This window comes from Monodon monoceros, unplaced genomic scaffold, assembly GCF_005190385.1.
Source record: "Monodon monoceros isolate NGI ecotype Baffin Bay Population unplaced genomic scaffold, NGI_Narwhal_1 Super_Scaffold_3, whole genome shotgun sequence".
Taxonomy (NCBI): domain Eukaryota; kingdom Metazoa; phylum Chordata; class Mammalia; order Artiodactyla; family Monodontidae; genus Monodon; species Monodon monoceros.
Window position 1 is genome coordinate 50519914 of NW_021703780.1, and position 20690 is coordinate 50540603.

General features: G+C 50.1%; 1 protein-coding gene across 4 annotated transcripts in view; it reads right to left on the reverse strand.

Moving 5' to 3' along the window:
• The window catches only part of OSBPL10 (oxysterol binding protein like 10), a 286331-nt gene that overhangs the window by 24964 nt on the left and 240677 nt on the right, over positions 1–20690 (reverse strand). For all 4 annotated transcript variants that reach the window (XM_029242396.1, XM_029242397.1, XM_029242398.1 and 1 more), the window contains one exon: positions 9186–9335. In XM_029242396.1, coding sequence (XP_029098229.1) covers positions 9186–9335 — 150 coding nt within the window. The remainder of the gene's footprint in view (positions 1–9185; positions 9336–20690) is intronic.

Sequence of the window (20690 nt, forward strand, 5' to 3'; positions counted from 1 at the left end):
AAAAAGAAGATCTGCACTCAGGATTGAGAGAACAATTAATTACGGCTAAAGTTGCATCAATCTAGAAGTAAATAACTTATCTTTGGATTGGGATCTTAGAATTTGGAAACAATTGATCACCCATCGAGAAAGTCAAAGGGTCCCCCTAAAGAGCAATGGTCCGTCCCTTCCCCACAAAGGGAAGCACAGCAGGCCTCCGTCCGATATGGAAGGCCAGAGCAGGTGCGACTTCTCCAAAGAAACATCAGTTAACCTAATAACCTTGAGAGTCATCTACATAATACTCTGTTCTCAGTCTGGGAAACCTACCCGGTGCAAACAAGCAAGGAAGGGAGGCCAAAACCACCTGAGAGTGACCTGTGCAATCCTTTAAGGAAACCAGGGGAAGTACATAAAAATCCAGCCTTACAAAATGAGCAGGAGAGGATTCACACTGCCAAAGGCCCACGGAATGCTCCCCCTGGTTTCCTTAAAGGGCCAGCTCCCTTCCTGTGCATCTCATGGTGCTTGGGACACCAGGAAAGGCACTCATTAAAACAAATGATACAAGTGAACCTACTTACAAAACAGAAATAGACTCACAGACATAGAAAACAAACATGGTTACCAAAGGGGAAAGGTGGGTGGGAGGGATAAATTTGGAGGTTGGGATTAACAGATACACACTACTATATATAAAATAAACAACAAGGACCTACTGTTATAGTACAGGGAACTCTACTCAATATCTCGTAATAACCTATAATGGAAAACCCTCTAAAAAAGAATATATATATATATATATATATATCTGAATCACTTTGCTGTACACCTGAAACTAACAGAACATTGTAAATCAACTATACTTCAATAAAAATTTATTTTTAATAAAAATATTTTTTTAAAAAAAAGGGCCCCTGGGCTTCTCTGGTGGCACAATGGTTGAGAGTCCGCCTGCCGATGCAGGGGACATGGGTTCGTGCCCTGGTCCGGGAGGATCCCACGTGCTGCGGAGCGGCTGGGCCCGTGAGCCGTGGCCGCTGAGCCTGCACATCTGGAGCCTGTGCTCCGCAACGGGAGAGGCCACAAGAGTGAGAGGCCAGCGTACCATAAATAAGTAAGTAAGTGAGTAAATAAATAAATAAATAAATGGCCCAGCTTGCAGGAGAGTCAGAAACCGTGAGCCGAGGTTCATCTCTTGGCAGCGACAACCACGTGGACCTGGGCAAATTGCCCCCTTAGAAGAAGGAGCTTAAGCACAGCACTGTTAATCCGTGCTTGTTGTGACTGACGCTGGAAATTCAGCCTAATAAAATGAATCAATCAAGGAAAAAGCTGTGAGTTCAAGATGTCCACTGTATCATTATAACACCAAGAAGCCACTTGTGGAGGAAGTACAAGACAACGCAGTGACCTGGGGGGAGGTTATGCATCCGTGAGCAGGAACGCAGGCCATGAGAATGTTCTCGTCCTTGAACCCAGTGGCAGGCACGTGGGTGTCCGTCGTGAGGCAATTCTCTATCCCGGGGGCACACAAACCGCAACCACAAACCACGTCTCCTCTTGGTTCAACAAACAGCTCTACTGGAACCATTTAAATAATTCTTTAAGAATCATAGAAACTTCACAACGATCTCAGCAAGCTTCTCTCTCAATGTACAAATCTTGTCTGACAACCTTGAGGACAGGATGTGCACAGGGCACCCAAGGAGTGTTCAATCCACCTTTGCTTTGCACTAGTTTCAACCACAGTCTGCAGCCCCAGACTCCCACCTGCTCTATGGAATCAGTTATGCCTTCTGGAAGGGCTCACAATCCCCTCTTCCAGCAGATCTCTGTCCCATCTGAATCTGTAAAATTTGAGTTTAGACCAAATCCCTTGAGGAATCCACAGAGGTCACAGGCCCACCCTGGATCTTGCTGTTCCCCACAACCACCCCCCCCAAAATCTCAATTTCAAGCACCCCCCTCCTCCCATCACCCGGTACGTCCAGCTCCCTCCATCACAGCCCCAGCCCCACGACCCCATCACGTCCACCATCCCCTGTCGCCTCATTTCCCTCCACGCCCAGCATGGCATCCCTGCCCCACCTGACACTCACTCCCTTGATCTGCCACCACCACCACGCCCTGGCCCCTCGGCCCTCTCTCCCTCTGGGGGGTCAGCCAGCAAACCCCAACCCTGGTTTAATCCACCTCCTCACGTTCTCCGAGCCTCAACCTGGCAGCTCAACTTACCTGGAGAAAAGAGACACATGCTCGTTGGTCTCACTTTAAATTCGTGACCTAGAATCCTTACGTGTCCCGCCCCGGGGCGGGGCGAGGGGCAATCCTGCCACCTCCTTCCTCCGCCTGAGAGGGCCACTCATCCCTGCTGCCTCCTCCCTCCCCAAATCTCTAACAGCCCTTCCCTCTTCATCACCCTCACTGCTCTGAATCCTTGACACGTGGCTGTGCAGATGTGGGAGCAAGACGGGATTATCCCTGCTTTACAGGCAAGGAAACAGAGACATTCAGAAGTGAGATAACAGCTGGGGCGCGTCCCGGCTCAGAACCACGTGCGTAAACACAGAGCTGAGGGTCCCCCGGGGTCCCCGCCCCTCCGCTCTGCTGCTTGCCTCCTGCTACAACGGTGGGCTGTCCCAGCTAAGGACAGACCCTCCGCACCGCACGGGATCCCAGAACCCCTCCCCTCTCAAGTTCCCGCAGGCATCCCCGCCCTCTCTCCCGACCTACCGTTCCCATCAGCATTCAAACATCTTCAGAAACCAAAGTCCTCTGTTCCAGAGCTTCGTCCCAATTTTCTGCTTCCCTTTTGCATCAAAGCTCCTTGAAACGCCATCTTTACTCCCCGTCGCCACTTTTCTCCCCATCCTCCCTTGAAGCCACCTAATCAAACTTTGACCAAAACAAAGGCAATGGTCCCTCTGCAGGCTTGTTGGCAGCAGTGCCTCGCAGCGGAGAACGCCCTTCTCCTTAGAACACTGCCTGCGTGTGACTTCATGTCGTCATGTTCCTCTGCTTCCTCCCCCCGCCCCCCGCTGGCCCTCCTCAGTCTCCTCTGCTGGACCCTTCTCATCTCTCCAGCCTTCACATACTGGAGATTCCCCGGACTCGGCCTTTGGACTTTCCCCCTACATCTCTACTCACTCCCTAAAGGGGGGTTACCATCTCCCGAGTTGGACCACCCTCTGCACACTGTTCACTCTCAAACTGGAGCCCAAACTGGTTCACTCACAAACCCCAGGCTTCTATATTCAGCTGCCTACACACCCTCTCAATTTGGATGCAGAACTGAATGGATCCCTCAGACCCAAGAGACCCAAGGTTGAATCTGGGATATCCCCCCAAACACCCCAACCTCCTCTTCCCATAGCCTCTCCCCCCTTGGTAAGCGGGGCTGGTGGTCTGCTCCACGGGTGGCCCTCGATGAACCCAAGCCCCTGGAATTCACACCCCTGAAGAGTCCCCTTGTGGCACTTTAATCAACAGAGTGGAAGTGACACAGTGTCAGTTTGGGGCCCAAGGCTTATCAGCACCCAGTTTGACCCTCCTGGGAGTTTTGAGCCACCGTGTTAAGAGTCTGGCAACCCAGCTGGACAGACCATGTGGGAAGGATTCATGGAGACAGAAAGGTTACAAGACTTCTTGAGGAGAGAGAGGCCCAGCTGTCCCAGCCACGTTCAGCCTACAACCAGCCCACCAGCTGATGACAGGTACACGAGTGACCACTGGCAAGACCAGCAAAAGAGCCACCCAGCTGAGCCCAGCCCAGACTGTGAACATAAATAAAATGGTTATCTTAAGCCACTTCGTTTAGGGTGGTCAATCCCTCAGCAATAGGTCACTGAAACAAACAGCAGCTCTAATGTTTATTATTCCGGTTGCTCAGGTTGAAATCTTAGAGTCATTCTTTATTCCTCTTTTGCTCATACCTTACAACAAAACCACATGCAAAAAGGATACCTGTAGCCTGCTGGCACGTCTTCTAAGTACACCCAGAAACTGCCACTGCCCTTGCCATTGTCTGTCACCTCCTCCATTCCCACCCTGACGCTGCTGCCTGCACCCCACTTGCCCTGTCTCAGTTTACTTTCTACAAAAGAGTCAAAATAATCTTTTTAAATACAAGGAAAGCCCTGCATTCCTTTGTTCAAAACTCTCTGACAGCCACCCACATCATCCATAATAACACCCCAAGTCCTCACAATGTCCAGCGAGGCCCTCTGATCCAGCCCCTGCTGTCTTGCCAATTTAATTTCTTGCCAACCCACGCGGGTCAACTCTGATCCAGACACAATGGCCTCGCTGCTTGTCCTCAAAATGCCAGGCAAGGGCCACCTTGGGCCTTGTCCACTCACTGACCCCGCTGGCCCGAACAGCTTTCCACTACATGGTCACTTGGCTGGCTTCCTCACCTTCACCTGGCCTGTACTCCAGTGACACCTGGAGAATCCTGCGCTGAGCAGCTCACCTAAGAGGCTCACCGGCCCCATCAGCTTTCCATCCCCACCCGCCATGCTCTGTGTCTCTCCACTGTGTTTGCATCTCCACATTCTTTTCTTTTCTCTCTCTAGCTTACTGTCGGTCTCTTTCCACCATCACACAAGCTCCGCGAGGCGTGCATTCTAACTGTTTTGTTCACTGCTGCACTCCCAGTCCCTAGAACAGTACCGGCAGGTGTAGTACTCAATAAGTACTTGTTAGATGAGAGAGCACGTGCGTTACTGACGGCTGCCTTTCGTAGCCCTGAAAACACGGTAAAAATCGTCATAAACCCCCAAGCTCAACCTTGCATCCTGTGGGCCCCCTCCCTGGAGCCCACAAATTATCAGGGCAGCAACTCTGAAAAACACATGTTTCCCACCTGCTCCAAGGCCTCCAAAGGTTTCCCATCACCCTCAGGATCAGGTTCACCTTCCTTCAATGGCCCACAAGGCTCTGCAGATCTAACCCTAGCCCCCACTCCAGGTTCCCCCATGCCCCGCCAGCACACACTCCCCCCAGCCTCACCGCCTTCGCTCTCTGGCTTCGCCCAATGCTGTTCCCTCCACCAGGAATGCCCTTCCTCTAATTCCTTCCACTACTGCCCACTCACCCTCCAGGCTCAACCTACATGTCCCTTTGTCAAAGAGCCCTTCTGTGCCCTCCATCTTCTGTGGCTCCTCCTTTTTCCCTCATTTTCCTTCCTGGGCTACCCATGATTTGTGCAATTGTAGCAGGTTATCCAGTAGAGGAATTCACCAGTAACTTGGGCTTCTGGAACCACAACTGAGGAAGGAGGACAGACCAAGGTGCTTCTGGAGGCAGGACCAGATACCTACTTTGGGGGGCCCAGTGAAAACAAAAATGCAAGTCCTCTTGTTCAAAATGATTAAGAATTTCAAGACAGCAACAGCAGAGCAGTAAACCAAGCCTGGGATGCTTCTGAGCATGGGATGTTATACAACCCCACTGGTCACTTGCCCAGGAAACTGATGACCACGGTTAATAAACTAAAGCAAAATACAGCACTCAAGGCCCAGTGAGGCTGGTGACCTGGGAATGCAGCTGTGCTGGACACCTCCACAAAGATGGGGCTGTGCACTTATTTTATGGAGAGATCAAAGCTTCATCCTCAAGTCGTGGAAGGTAACCTCTCCAGGGTGCCTGCTCATCGAACCAAGTGCCATTCAGGCCAAGCTCGTCCACTGCCAGCTTAGCACAAGCTTAACTGAATGACACAGACAAGAGCCAAGAAGAGACAATAAGGAAAGAGATAATCTACAAATAACAAATGCTGGAGAGGGTGTGGAGAAAAGGGAACCCTTCTACACTGCTGGTGGGAATGTAAATTGATACAGCCACTATGGAGAACAGTATGGAGGTTCCTCAAAAAAGTAAAAGTAGAGCTACCATATGATCCAGCAATCCCACTTCTGGTCATATAACTGGAAAAAACCATAATTCAAAAGGATACATGCACCCCTATATTCACAGAAGCACTATATACAATAGTCAAGACAGGGAAACAACCTAAATGTACATCGACAGATGAATGGATAAAGAAGATGTGGTACATGTAGACAATAGAATATTACTCAGCCATTAAAAAAGATGAAATCATGCCATTTGCAGCAACATGGATGGACCTAGAGATGATCATACTAAGTAAGTCAGACAAAGACAAACATCATATGATATCACTTATATGTTGAATCTAAAATACAACACAAATGAATATATCTATGAAACAAAGCAGACTCAGAGACATAGAGAACAGACTTGTGGTTGCCAAAGGGAAGGGGGTGGGAGAGGGATGGAGGGGGAGTTTGGGATGAGCAGATGGAAACTATTACATATAGGATGGATAAACAACAAGGTCCTACTGTAGAGCACAGGGAACTATATCCAATATCGTATGAGAAACCGTAATGGAAAAGAATATGAAAGAGAATATATATGTATGTATAACTGAATCACTTTGCTGTACAGCAGAAAGTAACACAGCATTGTAAGTCAACTATACTTCAATAAAATTTTTTTTAAAAAGGGGAAGATACAATTTCATCAACATTTTTACAGGGCAGGGCAACGAAAGCCCAAAAGCCTCATGGGACAATAAAAGGTTTCCCTCTTCCTTTCACAAGTATTTCAGCTTGTCAAATGTTCCCTTGGTTTCTGAATAACAGCTTCTTCCCAGTAAATAAGTTAATGAACAACAGATTAGAAAAGTTTTTCTTTCTGATAGCTGACTGTTGGATAAACACGTTTGCTCTTTTAGGAAAAGGCGATGTACACTTCTCATGATTTCCATATTTTAAAACAAGAGGGACTTCCCTGGCGGTCCAGTGGTTAGGACTCCGAGCTTTCACTGCAGGGGGCATGGATTTGATCCCCCGTCAGGGAACTAAGATCCCACATGCCGTGCGGCACAGCCAAATTAAAAAATTAAAAAATAAAACACAGGAGCCAGAAGGTGATGTCTCTGAGACACTCCACCTGCCATCATACAGTCCCCTCAGTGCTGTTGGGTTTCTCCACATCTGACCTGGGCAACTTCAGTTACTCTGACAGTCTCTCTCCTGTATCACTCAGGAGTCTACATTGAATTATAGAATATGATCCACGATGCAAATATATTTCACATGGTGACCCAGTACACACTGGGTCTAAAAAGTTTCACTAAACTAAAAAGAACTAAAAAGTTTCACCTGCTGTACACTCTGGTACATCTGACCCACTAAACTGGTTTTACAACCCACAAAACGGGCTGTGAACCAGAGTTTGGAAACATGGTTTGGGGTCAAATTAGTGATGTCACAGCCCAGATTCCAGCCCCCAGGTCTTCACTCAAAGCTCCGTCTGAGTGCTCTACACTCAGACAGGAATCAGAGAGGGGGCTTTTTAAAAGGCAAGCACTTAAACGATTCTTCTAGCAAAAAGGATGCAAATTACATGGCCAGGTGACAGAAATTAAGAGAAGGCAGCAGAATGTCAGCTTGGTGTGTGGAGCCCCCGAGCAGAGGGCAGGGAAAGGGGAGACAAGGGAACCTTCAAGGTCACACTGCTCAGCATGCGCCCCCAATCCCATGGAAAGTAGTGCAGGTTCCCAGGATGTCAGACTCCCTCATGATCAAACCCATGAGAACATCCCCAAGAAAAGGCTTTTCTGTCCCCTCTGAGGCTCCCTGTTGTCGCTTTCCTCTTCAAAGAGCCTGTCTCACCCGCCCCCTCCCTCTCGCTGGTCTGGCCTCCAGGCCAAGCTGAGCTTGTGGAATCCAGCCTCTTCCCTGCAGCCAAACAAGCCCACGACCCTCAAGGCAGTTTCCCCAGGCTGCGCCTTCAGGGGCTCTGATCATTTCAAGTAGGCCTTCCAGATCGAGAACTTTCATTCCCAGCACACCCTTCCCATGGTCACGTCCTGTTCCTCCTAATCACGATGCACCTACCGAAACTGACCAGGACCCTGTGGGGCTCCAGGGCAAGGAAGCCTTTCAAACAGTTGCTAATCAGGGAAGGGAGGGAATGCAGAGACAAGGGAGGAGCAGTCAGGAAACAATAGTGCAGCCTTGGGGCAGGGTCCTGGTTCAGTCTCAAGGGATACACATTAACAACGTCTTTGAACTCTTCTGCAGAAAGAAAACCCTCAACAAATGGAAAATGTTAGCATTCTTCATTCCAGAGAAGACCACCTGAGGCCAGACTGGAGGAGTGCAGGCCCTGCACACACCCTGATCCTTATCAGCAACCCAACCCTTGAACTCCTTACCTCCCGGTTTGGGACACACAGTTTTGTGGGGCAGGAGCTCGCTGTGTCTCCCTTTGCCTGGCAAAGCAATAAATGAGCTATTCTTTTCTACTTCACCCAAAACTCTGTCTCCAAGATTCGATTCGGCACCAGTGCAAAGAAGCCGAGCTTTCGGCAACAGCATCAGGACAGGCAAGGGAAGCCGGGTGGGCTGGACAGCAGGCATCTCCCACCACCCACAACGCTCCCGAGGCCCACACACCTCTCAGCTGCACGCAGAGCGGCCTCCCCTCTCTCCTCCAGATCGAAGCCACTGCCCGGAGGCAGGGAAGGCTCCACGGGGGCCATCACCCGGCCACCAGCGTGGAGGATGCTGGGTCCTCTCGACGAGGTTTCCCGGGATGGGCGCAGCACCGACAAGAGTTATTGTGCGTCTACCAACCAGCGGGCACACAGCTCTCCACGGGAGCAGCGAGGTCTGGATCATCAATGGGGTTAAGGCCAATGACAGCCAGCAACAGGAGGTGGCCAGGTGCCCAGAGGCAGGGCGGGGGGGTGGGGCGGGGTGGTGGTGGTGGTGCAGGTGGAGGCAGCCTCACTCTTGCCCACACCATTTCCTTCCTCCTGTTTTCTCTCTGTGGCCAATGCGCCACGTCCATCTCTCTAGGTCACCTTTAATCCTCTCCAGGACACAGCAGGAGACAAAGAAATCCCATCTTGAATTGTCCTTATCTTGTGTGCTTTCCCTGCCCTTGAAGCATTGCAGCTCCTCCAGAGAAGCAAATGCAAGGCTCATGCTCTGGGGATGATCGTTTACATAAAATATCCTTTCCAATAATCCCCGGAACATCCATACTTGACCGCAGCTCTGACCCTTCCCCACTCTGCATCCCCAGTCTCCCGAGCGGGAAAGCCTGTGAGGGACAGAAGGCACCCAGACGACGGGCCGCAAGCCCCAGGGGACACGCCCACCTACCTTGGTCAGATCCATTCCAAGTTTGAGCTGAGAAATGAGGTGAAGGATTACACTGCGCTGATCCTCCATGACGCCCACTTCTGTCTCTTCCTGATCTTCAGTGTCACTTTTCTCATCTTCTGACAAAACCAATTCGGGGCCTGAGTTTGGCTAAAACGAGATCATCAGTAAAAATCACCAGCCTGCTCCTGAGAAGCTAGAAGCACAGCACTGAACCCATGTGCTTAGCAAGGGCAGAGAGCCCAAGCCTGCCCAGATAGAGTTTCTCCATAAATTGGTCCTCCCAGCCGTGGGCAGAAGACGATCTTTTTTTTTTTTTTTTTTTTTTTCGGTACACGGGCCTCTCACTGCTGTGGCCTCTCCCTCTGCGGAGCACAGGCTCTAGACGCGCAGGCCCAGCGGCCATGGCTCACGGGCCCAGCCACTCCGCGGCATGTGGGATCTTCCCGGACCGGGGCACGAACCCGCGTCCCCTACATCGGCAGGCGGACTCCCAACCACTGCGCCACCAGGGAAGCCCAGAAGACGATCTTTGGGGTGCAGGCCCTACCTTTAAGCACCTGAGGAGCCCTCTCATCTTCCCCTCACCTGTGAGTGAGCCTTCTAGCCTAAGCACCTCCCCCGACAAGAAAGCTTCCTGCCCTCTAAGAAACTAACTATAATATTCAAGTGTGAGTCCCTTCACCTTGGCTATTCCCAAATAATATTCTCCTGTTAACTTGTACAACCCAGGGCACTATAGCTAATGTAAATTTCTGTTTATAAGCAAAAGTCAGACACCCCTGAAACTGACATTACCTTATTTATGGGAAAATTTACTCTGAAATTATTTCTATTCCCGTTAGTGAATATCACTACAGCAAGTTAAAAAAAAAAAAAAAAGGCTCAGTGCTGGCATTAATTTATGGAGGGAAGCAAAAATGAAAATGTAAAGAAAAAGTCTGAAATTTTATAATAATGCTAAGCTTCAACCTGGCTAACAGACCCTGCACGTTCCTTGATGCAAGTTTTATTCATTCAGTTGCTTGATTCCAGTTTTCCAAATTACAGAGAAAGCAGGCAAGTTAATAAAATATGCAAGGTGGACTGCTGAGCGCATAATTTTCCAGTACCTGACTACCAAGAACTCTGGCTACAATTACAGCTGTCCTCACAATTCTGTTGAAAGAAATAATCCTATTCACCATTCTTCATTTATGTATGTTCTCATAGTACTTGTTTCTATATCAGCAAAAGCACTCTACACAAAACGCTACGTAATTGTTTCTAATTACTGTTGACTGGTAATTACTAATGAACTTAACATATAGAAACACGGGAGCCCACACATTTTAATATAAAAGGATACAGACTTGCCCAAATATCCAAGCAAAAACTAATCATTTTCAATCTCATTAGACAGAAGCATCTCATCTACTTCCAAAACACAAAAGTTATTTAGCGATCAAGGTGTTTATAATTGTCCTTCCTCACCAACACTCCAGAGGAAGTATGGTGCTCTTTCCACTGGGGTAGCATTTCTAAAATTTCAGTTGAAATGGACATTTACCATAGACATACTGCTCAAATTATTCCCAAGGCCATGGGGCTTTCCTCCAGCCACAAGTCAAGTTTCCATCATGTGCCTGGTTCCCTAGACTCATGTCATGTGTGCTATGTGACATCATTGGAAAGGTGCTTTGCTAGATATACTGAGATAACTGAGGGCCCCTGACCCCCACCATGGTCCAGAGAAGACTAACCAGAGGGGGAGTCTGGGGCCATGGGCCACCCTGATTCCACACCGGGAAATCAGAGACAGAGGGACAGGAGCCAGCACTTGCTGTCAATGCCCGGAAGCCCCCTACCTCTCCTCCAGCTTCAGCTCCTGTGTTGCAGTGCCCATGGCAGCCAAGGTCACTGTGGTTACGAGTCTGACGGGCTAAAGCAGGGCCACCGTCCCATATACTTGCCCTCCTGACCTTCCCTGCTCCTTCCCCCTCCTCTAAGTTTCAGGCAAGTTTTAAAGGGTGGCTGTCTCCATTCACTGTGAGTTTGCATTTCCCGTCAGTTGCCACCAAAGCCAGAGAGCTCAGACACACTCCCTTCAATGCCAAGGTGATGGAGCTGCTACTTCCTCTGCAGTAACGTGCTGGGTGGTCACCTATATTAGCAGACATCCCCTCCACCCAGGGCAGCGGGGCAGGAGAGGTCAAGGCCTGGTTATCTTGTGTGGCAGGAAAAAGGACAATCGAAAGCAAATCACGCTACCATCCTGCACTCAAGGGGGTGGGCATAGCTTTCAAGGTCCTTATACATCTCAACAAGAAAGGGAGCTCCATGGGAAAAGAATCTGAAAAAGAACAGATACATGTATGTGTATAACTGAATCACTTTACACCTGAAATTAACACAACATTGTTAATCAACTATACCCAATATAAAATAAAAATTAAAAACAAAAACCAAAAAAAAAAGAGAGAGAGAAAAGGAGCTCCACCTGGAGTGCAATTGTTCCTGCTTGAAATTAGCTGCTCTCACAAAGCACTGATTGTAAACTAAACAAATCAATAGCTCAAGCAAGTTTTATGAAGTGAAGAATTGTTCTTTCTTCTCAAAGTGTGATTTTCCCATCTGCCCACAAGCCAGTGCAACCCTCCCACCCACTGCCACACTCGCAGGGAGATGCTTACAACCCACAGGGACCAAGCGTCTCCTGCTGTCTGCCTTCCTTGGAAACCAAACGCAGCTGGTCCCTGATTTCCAGGAGCCAAGACGCCTTCTGCAAGCTCCCGCCACATCATACGAAGAACATACATTACTGTGCACACAAACGCCTCCAGCTTGTCCCACTTCAATCAACGTCACGTTTCCTGCGTCTGGTGATGCCGTCAGGGACACTGGCTCCAGCAAGGAGAATTAAGGCTGGTGCACAGGCCTCAGAAGCTGACTCACTCCAAGGCGACTGGCGACCAGAGCTCCTTGGGACCCTGAAGTCCCGCCAAGGAAGAAAAGGCCACGGGGAGCCTGACACACATCCCCTCACTGGCACAGACCCTTAGCAGACGGTGCCCTAAGCTTAAACAAGGATCCAGCAACATTTCTGTCTCCTGCAGCTTCGGAAAACTTGCAAAAATTCTCTTATCCAACCTTGAGTAAATAATCAGGGTTTAAAAATAAAGCTGGCTTCATTCATCACGTTGTCAGTGAACGTCTTAGAGGACACCCCCAATTCCACCCACACTGGAACTCAAGTCCATATGCAGAAGGTGAGACCACCCCCTGGTGTGGGTCCAAAATGGGGGTACGTGGATGGAGGGTAGGGGTTTCCAACAGGGCATGTCGGTCTGAAGGAGGTCAACTGGCCATGTAAACACCAATCTGTGGGCACCCGCAAAGCACCCATGGTTAGCAGGGGCTCTGAGAAATGGAGATTTCGAAGAACCAGGCTTTGATGGAGTTTTAAAGACAGAAAACCTTCCCTTTTAGGGTCAAGGGTTTGCAGATTCTGCTGTTCTGATGTGAAATCCACAAAAACGGAACGGTCAGTGGATCCAAGTCTGCTTTCCACAGTCAGGCCCACGTGCTCATCACATCCTCACCCCCCCGCTCATCAAGTTCTGCTCCTCTCCTGGGTACCCCTGTATGCCCATGCCCTCCTATACCAATGGATTTCTGCTTGTAAAGTGATGACAACCGTCCTGAGGTGATCAAAGGTGGCAGAACGGTCTTTCTCCACCTCAGAAGAAAACTGAAAATAAGAAATGGCTTTTTCTTATTTTCTGAGACAGTTCCTAAGACTGAGACAGTTCCTAAGACTCAAGCAAGAAGAATCTTTAAATACTGCCGTTCCCCAGAGAGCTTTGCAAATGAGCCAGCCTGAACCGTAAAAAAGTACACAAACTTGAAGATAAAATGGAATTAGAATATGTTGTAAAGAGAAGCAGGCTTTGGAAAAAAGAGGTTTTTAATAAAAACAAAAAATTATGACTCAGTATTGCTTACCACATGAGTACCGCAGGACATGGGGTGCTACAACAATCCAGTGACTCTTGCCTTGTTAGCAAATGGTGGGGGGACGGACAAGCAAAGGTGATGGACAGGAAAAGGCCACCTGGCAGCTGGGGTCCAGGGGCACCCCTGGTAGCTCAGCAGTGACCTGGGCCCTAAAGCAAGGATTCTTAATCTGGGCCCTATGGACACTCGTTAAGATACCTACCTATACCCTTGACATTTCATATACAAATTGTGTGTCTGGGCATTTTATGGAGAGAGGGTCCTGCTCTCCATGGATTCTTAGAAGGGTATCTGTCCAGGGCTGACCTCAGGTCTCGCAAGGTCTGCAGGGTCTCAAGGTCTGAAGGGTCATGGAAGAGAGATGGGCTCTCAGGGTGGGAAATGGTTGAGTCAAAGACGGTCCCAGCACCTGCAGACGTGCCCCTGCCTTACCACCAAACTCTACTCCTTATCTGATAGGAGACAGCTCCTCCACGGGCCAAGGACCAAAGCCAGAAGCAACACCGTGACTTGAGTTAGGTTTATGTGGGTCCAGCAGTCTTGTCAAGGGGGACACCGGTGTGGGGGAGACACTGAACATTCTTAGGGTCTCTTCTTCTTCACAAAATTTTAATTCTTCAATACAAATGCAAATTCCAAGCAAGATTGAAATTCCAACCTCTTTTATTCAATACACATATGTGATTTAATTACAGTTGGAGTCAGTTCCAGGAAAAAAAACCCCAGGAAACAGACATTTATCTTTAGAGTCCATTCAATTCCCTGTCAGAGGCCTCACTCCACCCCCATGCTCCCAAATCCACCCCAACCCCCCTTCCCAGGCCTCACTCCCTATTTTCCCTTCCTCAGACGGTGTACTTCTCTCTTCACAATGATCTCTCCTTCTTTCTTAACTGAGACCTGGCCCTCAGACAGCTGGGGCCAGTATAAGCAGCTGGATCTATTGTACTAACATCCTCTTTAACCTAATGTCTTAAAGGGCTGAACCCTGAGACTCAAGGCATTAGAGAGAGGCCTGGGCATTACCCAGCCTTCCAAAAAGCCTTTTCACTGTTGGGTGGGGAGCAGCTCCACAAAGAGCCCTGAAAACCCAGACATGCAGGTGTGAGGGGTCTCCTCCAGCAAGGATCGGGAGGGACTCCTATAGCCATCTTCTGCCAGGTAAGAGGTATTCTTAACTAAACAACGTCTTCAGCAGAAAAACATAATCCACTGAGCTCATGTTAGCCACCACCCTCCTGAAATTCTACCGGACCAAGATACAAAGCCAGCTAGAGAATGAACATTCTCCTCTGGCAGCGAACACACTTCAGCTCAATCATTTTTAAAGCCTGGCATCTCTCCCTGCACGCTGGTACCTTGGCATGGAGGCACGGGTGGGCTGTGCCATCCCAAAGAACCTTGGCATTGAACGCAAGAACCCAACGTAGCCCAGATATCGTCCTTACAGGAAAAGGGGGGAACACAGCCATGTCAAGAAGACTCTCTGGTATTCTGGGGGCCAGCGAAAGGTGGGCAGCGGGGGAGAAGACCCAGAGCATCATCACCCTCAGATACCCTCAAATGAGAGCTATGTCTGTATCACAGCAGCAGGCAGAAGAGTAACCAGGAAATGACGTGTCCTCTTACGTGACGTGCTTCTCGAGCCCACAACTACATAGAACATGCAATGACATGCAATCGCGGCCACCAGGGCGAGTCTGCTTTTGCTGACCAGGGGATAAAAGTCAACAGAAGCTGGTCTTCCAGAAAATAAGAGGTTTTAGGAAAAATAGGAACGTGAAACATGGACAGAGCTTAGGGGGTCAGAGAGACTGGGAGGGTGGGTACACGGAGACAGACCAAGGGGACAAAAAAAAGGAAATCCAGTGAATACTGGAAGAAAAGCAAGAGGGTCTGAGTGTCTAAGAGGTACAAGTACCCACGGACCAACAACCAAACCAATTTTTTTTTTGGTTCTAATGATAAATGGTATTACTGTCTCTTTAATTTCTAGTCATTTTTTCATCTCAATAGTCACAGTGTATTTAACCAAGTTATCACAACCATTACTTGGTCCTCAGAGCACATCTTCATATCAGTAACATTTTATCAGTAAATCCTAAGAAGCCCCGCCTGACAGCCCAAGGTCACGAGAACTGGCACAGCTGGATCCGAGGAGCCGGTCCAACTTGGGGCTCAAGTCAGCAAGCATCAGCAGAGCCTGGAGCCCCCAAAGACAGCCAGACGTCCAGCAAATTCCACCAGTAATTTCTGGCCCTCATTCCCCAATAGGAAACGTCTACCCTGTGACTGTCAAGTGCACGGCCCTCCCTACCACGCGCTTGGAACAATTATCTCCCGAGGACAGACACAGACGTGACGTTTGTCCTCTGAACGTGCAGTGGCTGCTCCTGGGGACCTACTGTTCTCCCCACGCTCAGCACAGGCCGGGTTTCTCCTCCAGGAGAGTCTCTCTAATTCCCCAAAAGTAGGCCATCCTTGCTCGGTGGAAGGGCTCTCGGTCGGAACGGATGGATGCTTATCTCTGGTCACGAGTCATGCCAGAGGGCTGCAGTCAGCCACACGTCTTCGGAGGGTGTCTGGTCCGGCTGACGGCCCTTGGCCCTGATGCAGGGCGGCAGCTGAAGGCTTCTCACATGTACTGTCCTCTCTGTGGAGCCACGTCGAAGCCAGGCCACCGACTGGGCCTCGGAGGCCACCCCCTTAGTTAGGGGACCTTATCTGGCCATTTGGAGGTAGGTACAATGAGGCCACTGTGGCGAGGTGGGGGGGACCTGGCGGAGAAGTTGGCTCTTATCCTTGACAGGTTCAAGTACAAGCATGTCCACGCAGCCTGCTCGTCCCAGCTGCCATCTGGGGGGCACTGGGTTGGCTGCCACTGCCATCATGATCCTTCTGCCGCCTCCCAGTGGATGTGCTGGCTTTCTGGCTCTACCCACACATACATACACATTTACCACACTTGGCTCTCACAGACTGCAAGGACAGATGCTCGTCCTGAGCAAAGGGGCCGACCTGCAGAAAGGTTAATTTTAAATCAAAGACATCCTGGAAGGCAGAAGGAAGTTGCTTCTGGGGAGGGGTGTGGAGGGGGGGGGTACATTCGTCATCAGCCAAGGTCATCGGGAACATCACACCAAGAAGGTTTAAAAAGCGTTCCCTTCAAGACACGTGAGGTAAGCATCCAGAGGGAGGAGAATCGCCAGCCCTTTTCCAGCATCCATGTGTCTACTTGAAAATCATTTTAAATGAAAGCAGAAAAGAAAGGAATTGCGAAGGAGCAAAGGAAACCGCAAGAAAGCACCGCAAAGGAAAAAGGAAGCAGCAGCTGCAAACAAAGAGGGAGGTGATTATTTTGCAGCTGAGGTTCTGGAAGCACATCAGCAGGACCCCTGGCCCTGGCATGTGGGCACCGGGAATCACGGGGAGGGTGCCAGCGTGGTGGGTCAGGCAATGTGCCAGCGCCGCATCCAGGGCTTTATGGCCTTTTCCCCATCAGCAGAAGTCCAGCCCTTTCCAGCCCAGCCCAGCACTGAAATCACAGCCGGGCCGAGGGCTCAGCAAAGCTCTGCAGGGTGAAGGGGCACGCCCACCGTGCCCTAGTCCTGGGTGGCACCAACAGCACGGGTCACGCTTCCCAACTCACAGGAAGCCCCTGAGGATGGGGATAAAGGTCACGAGAAGGAGAAGAAAGAGGATGCATCACCACAGCTCTGCAAGGCAGCAAAGATCCAGGGAGAGCTCTGCGTGGTGGCTGCAGAGAGACGGCCCTGGACATAAATCCTGAACCTGCCACCTTCCACCTGGCAGGCAGTCTCCTCACCTGTGAAGTGGAGATGGTACCACCCACCCCCTGGAGGGCTGCTGAGAGGCCCGGGGAAGTCAGGGCACGGGAAGTGGGTGCAGAGGGAACACTGAGCAAAAGCCTGCTGCCCTCGTGAGGCTGCAGCATCCTCATGGGCACATGGTGGACCTGCGGCCACGGGGATCTAGAAACCACAGCTGAAGTGCCCATCACCCCTGCTTGTGCTCGTTCCCATCCCGGCAGCATCCTTCTGGAAGCTGCAGGATGCTTCCCATGCTGTCTCCCAGGCCCTCCTCAGCAATGATGACACCGAGGGTTCTGGGGCTGCAAAGGTCCAGGCCCCCCAAATAGTCCATGGCCCTGACCATGAGATAGCATCACTTCCTGGATCTGGGGCTGCAGCAGAAAGGGATTCATAGAAATCCATCCTCCAACAAATCTCAGCCTAGAGTCACATGCAGATCCGGGAACCACATGGGACAAACACACAGTAGCCAGGACAGTATATCGGACAGTGCAGGCCATCCCCTGGCCTCGGGAGACCTGCTATGGTCTGCAGGGAGTGACAGGACGGGGGTGCCTGTCATCCAAGGCTACCCAGGAAAGGTAGGGAAGAAATTCCCTGAGACCCGTCCTAGCCTTCCTGGCCTCTGATAAGAGGAAAAGTGCTGGTTTAAGACGTAAAAGGACCCCCCACCTCCTTGGGGTGGGCTGAAGGGTGAGCAGTCACCAGGCCTGAACGAGCTACCATTGCACCAGCTGCCTCGAGCTCAAAGCACCGCGTGAGACACTGAAGACAGAAGGATGCGGTCTTAAGCCACGGTCTCTGCATTCAACCAGCGGGGATCTTTTGGAGGACCTTTCTTTCTCCATCCCTGGGTGGGACTGGTAAGTTCCCAACTCATCATTCGACACTTAGTTCAACCATGCTTCACGGGGGCAGAGGCGATGCCTCCATCCTAACCAGGAATCCCTAAGCACCCTGTCCATGCCCAGCTCGGCACTTACCCAACTGTATTTATGCAACTGCCCATCTTTCTGCCTTCCCGTCAGAGCAGGACAGTCAGCTCTCTTTTGGTACAGGAACACTGATGATCGGGGCTGGCTGCTTAGGGCTCTGGGTCAATGTGGATTAGAAGCCTCCTCCAGGATCTGGGAGGAAGAATGCCCTGATCCAGCAGCAACACCAGCCGGGAGCTCAGGAGGGGAGAGTGACAGCCACGGCGTTGTCAGCTTACCCACCTCAGAGCTCCGTGATGATGGGAAGCCTGTCTTACTCAGGCTTTCATTTCTAGAATCCCAACACAAAGCCTGGTTTTATAATAGCTGCTCAGTTAAAAAAAAAAATTGTAAGGACTGAATGAATAAAACTAAAGAAAAATTGGGAAAACTGGAGCGTGCAAGACAAAATCCATATTTAAAATGAGAAGGCCAGCCAGTCACAGAAGACCACATATGACATGATCCCACTTATATGAGATGCCCAGAACAGGCCAATCTACAGGGACAGAAAGTACATTAGTGGTTGGTGGGGGACGGAAGGACGGGGAGATTTGAGGTGACAGCTAAGAGGTAAGTTTCCTTTTGGGGTGATGAAAATATCCTAAAGCTGACTGTAGTGCTGGTGGTACATAGCTGGGAGCATCCTCAAATCCATAGGATGGCACACTTCAAATAGGTGAATTGACATGGCATGTGAATTATATCTCAATAAAGCTGTTATTTTAAAATTAAAAAAAAATAAAAGGACACATGATGCAAAGTCAAACAAGGCCAGAAGGAAGGTGACGTGTGCAGAGCCAGACTCGGGCCTGAGTCTCACCAAGGAGCAGCACTTAGGGCGGCGGAGAAAGGCGGGGCCCTTCCAACCAGAGTGATGTGACAGGGAGGTTTGGCTCAGACCAGACTGTATGTGGCTTTGCCCTTAGGACTAGACTCACTCCCTTGGAAAGCCCATGTGATTGATGCCGTGGCTTTAAACCATTTGTACACTGATGGCTTCTAAGTTTATATCTCAAGTTCAGCCTTCTCCCCTGACTTCCAGCTTTGTGTGTCCAACTGTCTATCCACACCCCCAAGCTATTAGGCAGAACAATGGGCTCCCAGACATGCCCACGTCCTAATCCCTGGAACCTGTGAATATGTTACTTTACATGAAAAAGTAGCTTTACAGATGTGATTAAAGCCTGGAATCAGGGCAAGTATCCTGGGTTATCCAGATGGATCCAACAGAATCACAGAAATCCCTAAAACTCGAGACTCCTGGCTGTGGTCAGAAGAGGAGGTGTACCCATGGAAACTGGTCAGACATGCAGCATTGCTGGCTTTGAAGATGGAGGAAGGAGCCACAAGCCAAAGAAAGTAGGCAGCCTCTGACAGCTGGAAAAGGCAAGGAAATTGAGTATCCCCTAGAGCCTCCAAGAAAAACCTTGATTTTAGCTCCATGAGACCTATGTCGGACTTCTGACCAACAGAACTATAATACGATCAGTTTGCACTGTTTTGAACCAACAAGTCTGTGATAATTTGTTACAGCAGCAATAGAAAATTAACACACTACCTAATAGGCATATTAAACATAATATATCCAAAACACACCTTGCAACTCACATCTCCAATACATGGTCCTCTGTCTCAGGAAATGGCAACTTCATTTTTCCAGCCACTTGGCCAAAAGCCTCAGCACCACCCCTGACTCCAGTCTTCCTCACATTCCACCCACACCACAGCCCCCAGCAAACCCTGCCAATTGCATCCACAATCCAATTTCTCTCACAACCTCCACTCCCTGGCACAGGCCACCGTCAGCTCTCACTTATTTACTGCAACAGCTTCCCAGCAAGTCTGCCACACCCCCTCTATGGCCTCGGTCTCCTCACAGCAACCAGCAGTCATCTTCAGTCATAACACAGATCCTCTCTAACTCATGCTCAAAACACTCCCCACTTCCTTCAGAATCTAAGTTCTTATTGGGGCCCAGGAGACCCCATGTGATCTCGCCCCACTGCTTCTCTTACCTTCCTTCCCACCGCATCCCTCCCACACCCTCCTCAGGCCCCGCCAGCCACTTTCTGTTCCTAGAACACATGAAGTGCACGTCTACCTCAGGGCCTTTGCACCTGCTGTTATCACTCTTTTCCCCCTGGATTTCTGCATGGCTTCCTCCCTCCCTTCACTCAGATCTCTACTCAGGTGTCACCTGACCGTCCTCCCCACCTTCCCCATCATGCCCCCCTCCAGCTGCTCCTTCACTCCTGGCACTGATCGTATTATATGCCGATTGATCACCTCTGTCCCCTGGAGAAGGTCAGCTCACGAGAACCAGGCTGTGTTTTGTTCACTGTTGTGTCTCTATCAACAAAGATAGGACTTGACACTGACATATTCCTCGAATGAGTAAATACACACTTGGCTTTCCCCTTTGGAAGTGAGCAACTACGGACGATCACTAAGGGGCTGAAGAATATAACCCAGGCCCCAAGGAATGGCCTGTTAATTAAGCCACGATGTGACTGTTGCAGGGGTGACGGGTACTGAGAACCATTCTGGAAGCTTCCTGCAGCCACGGTTCAGCGTGAGGGAGAACAGCGTGCACAAACAGACCCATCAGGCTCTGTGTGAGGCACAGGAGAGGAGCACAGACGGCGTAGGACACGGCCTGGGTCCCCCTGGGCCTGCAGCCTCTGTGCGGACAGTGGCTG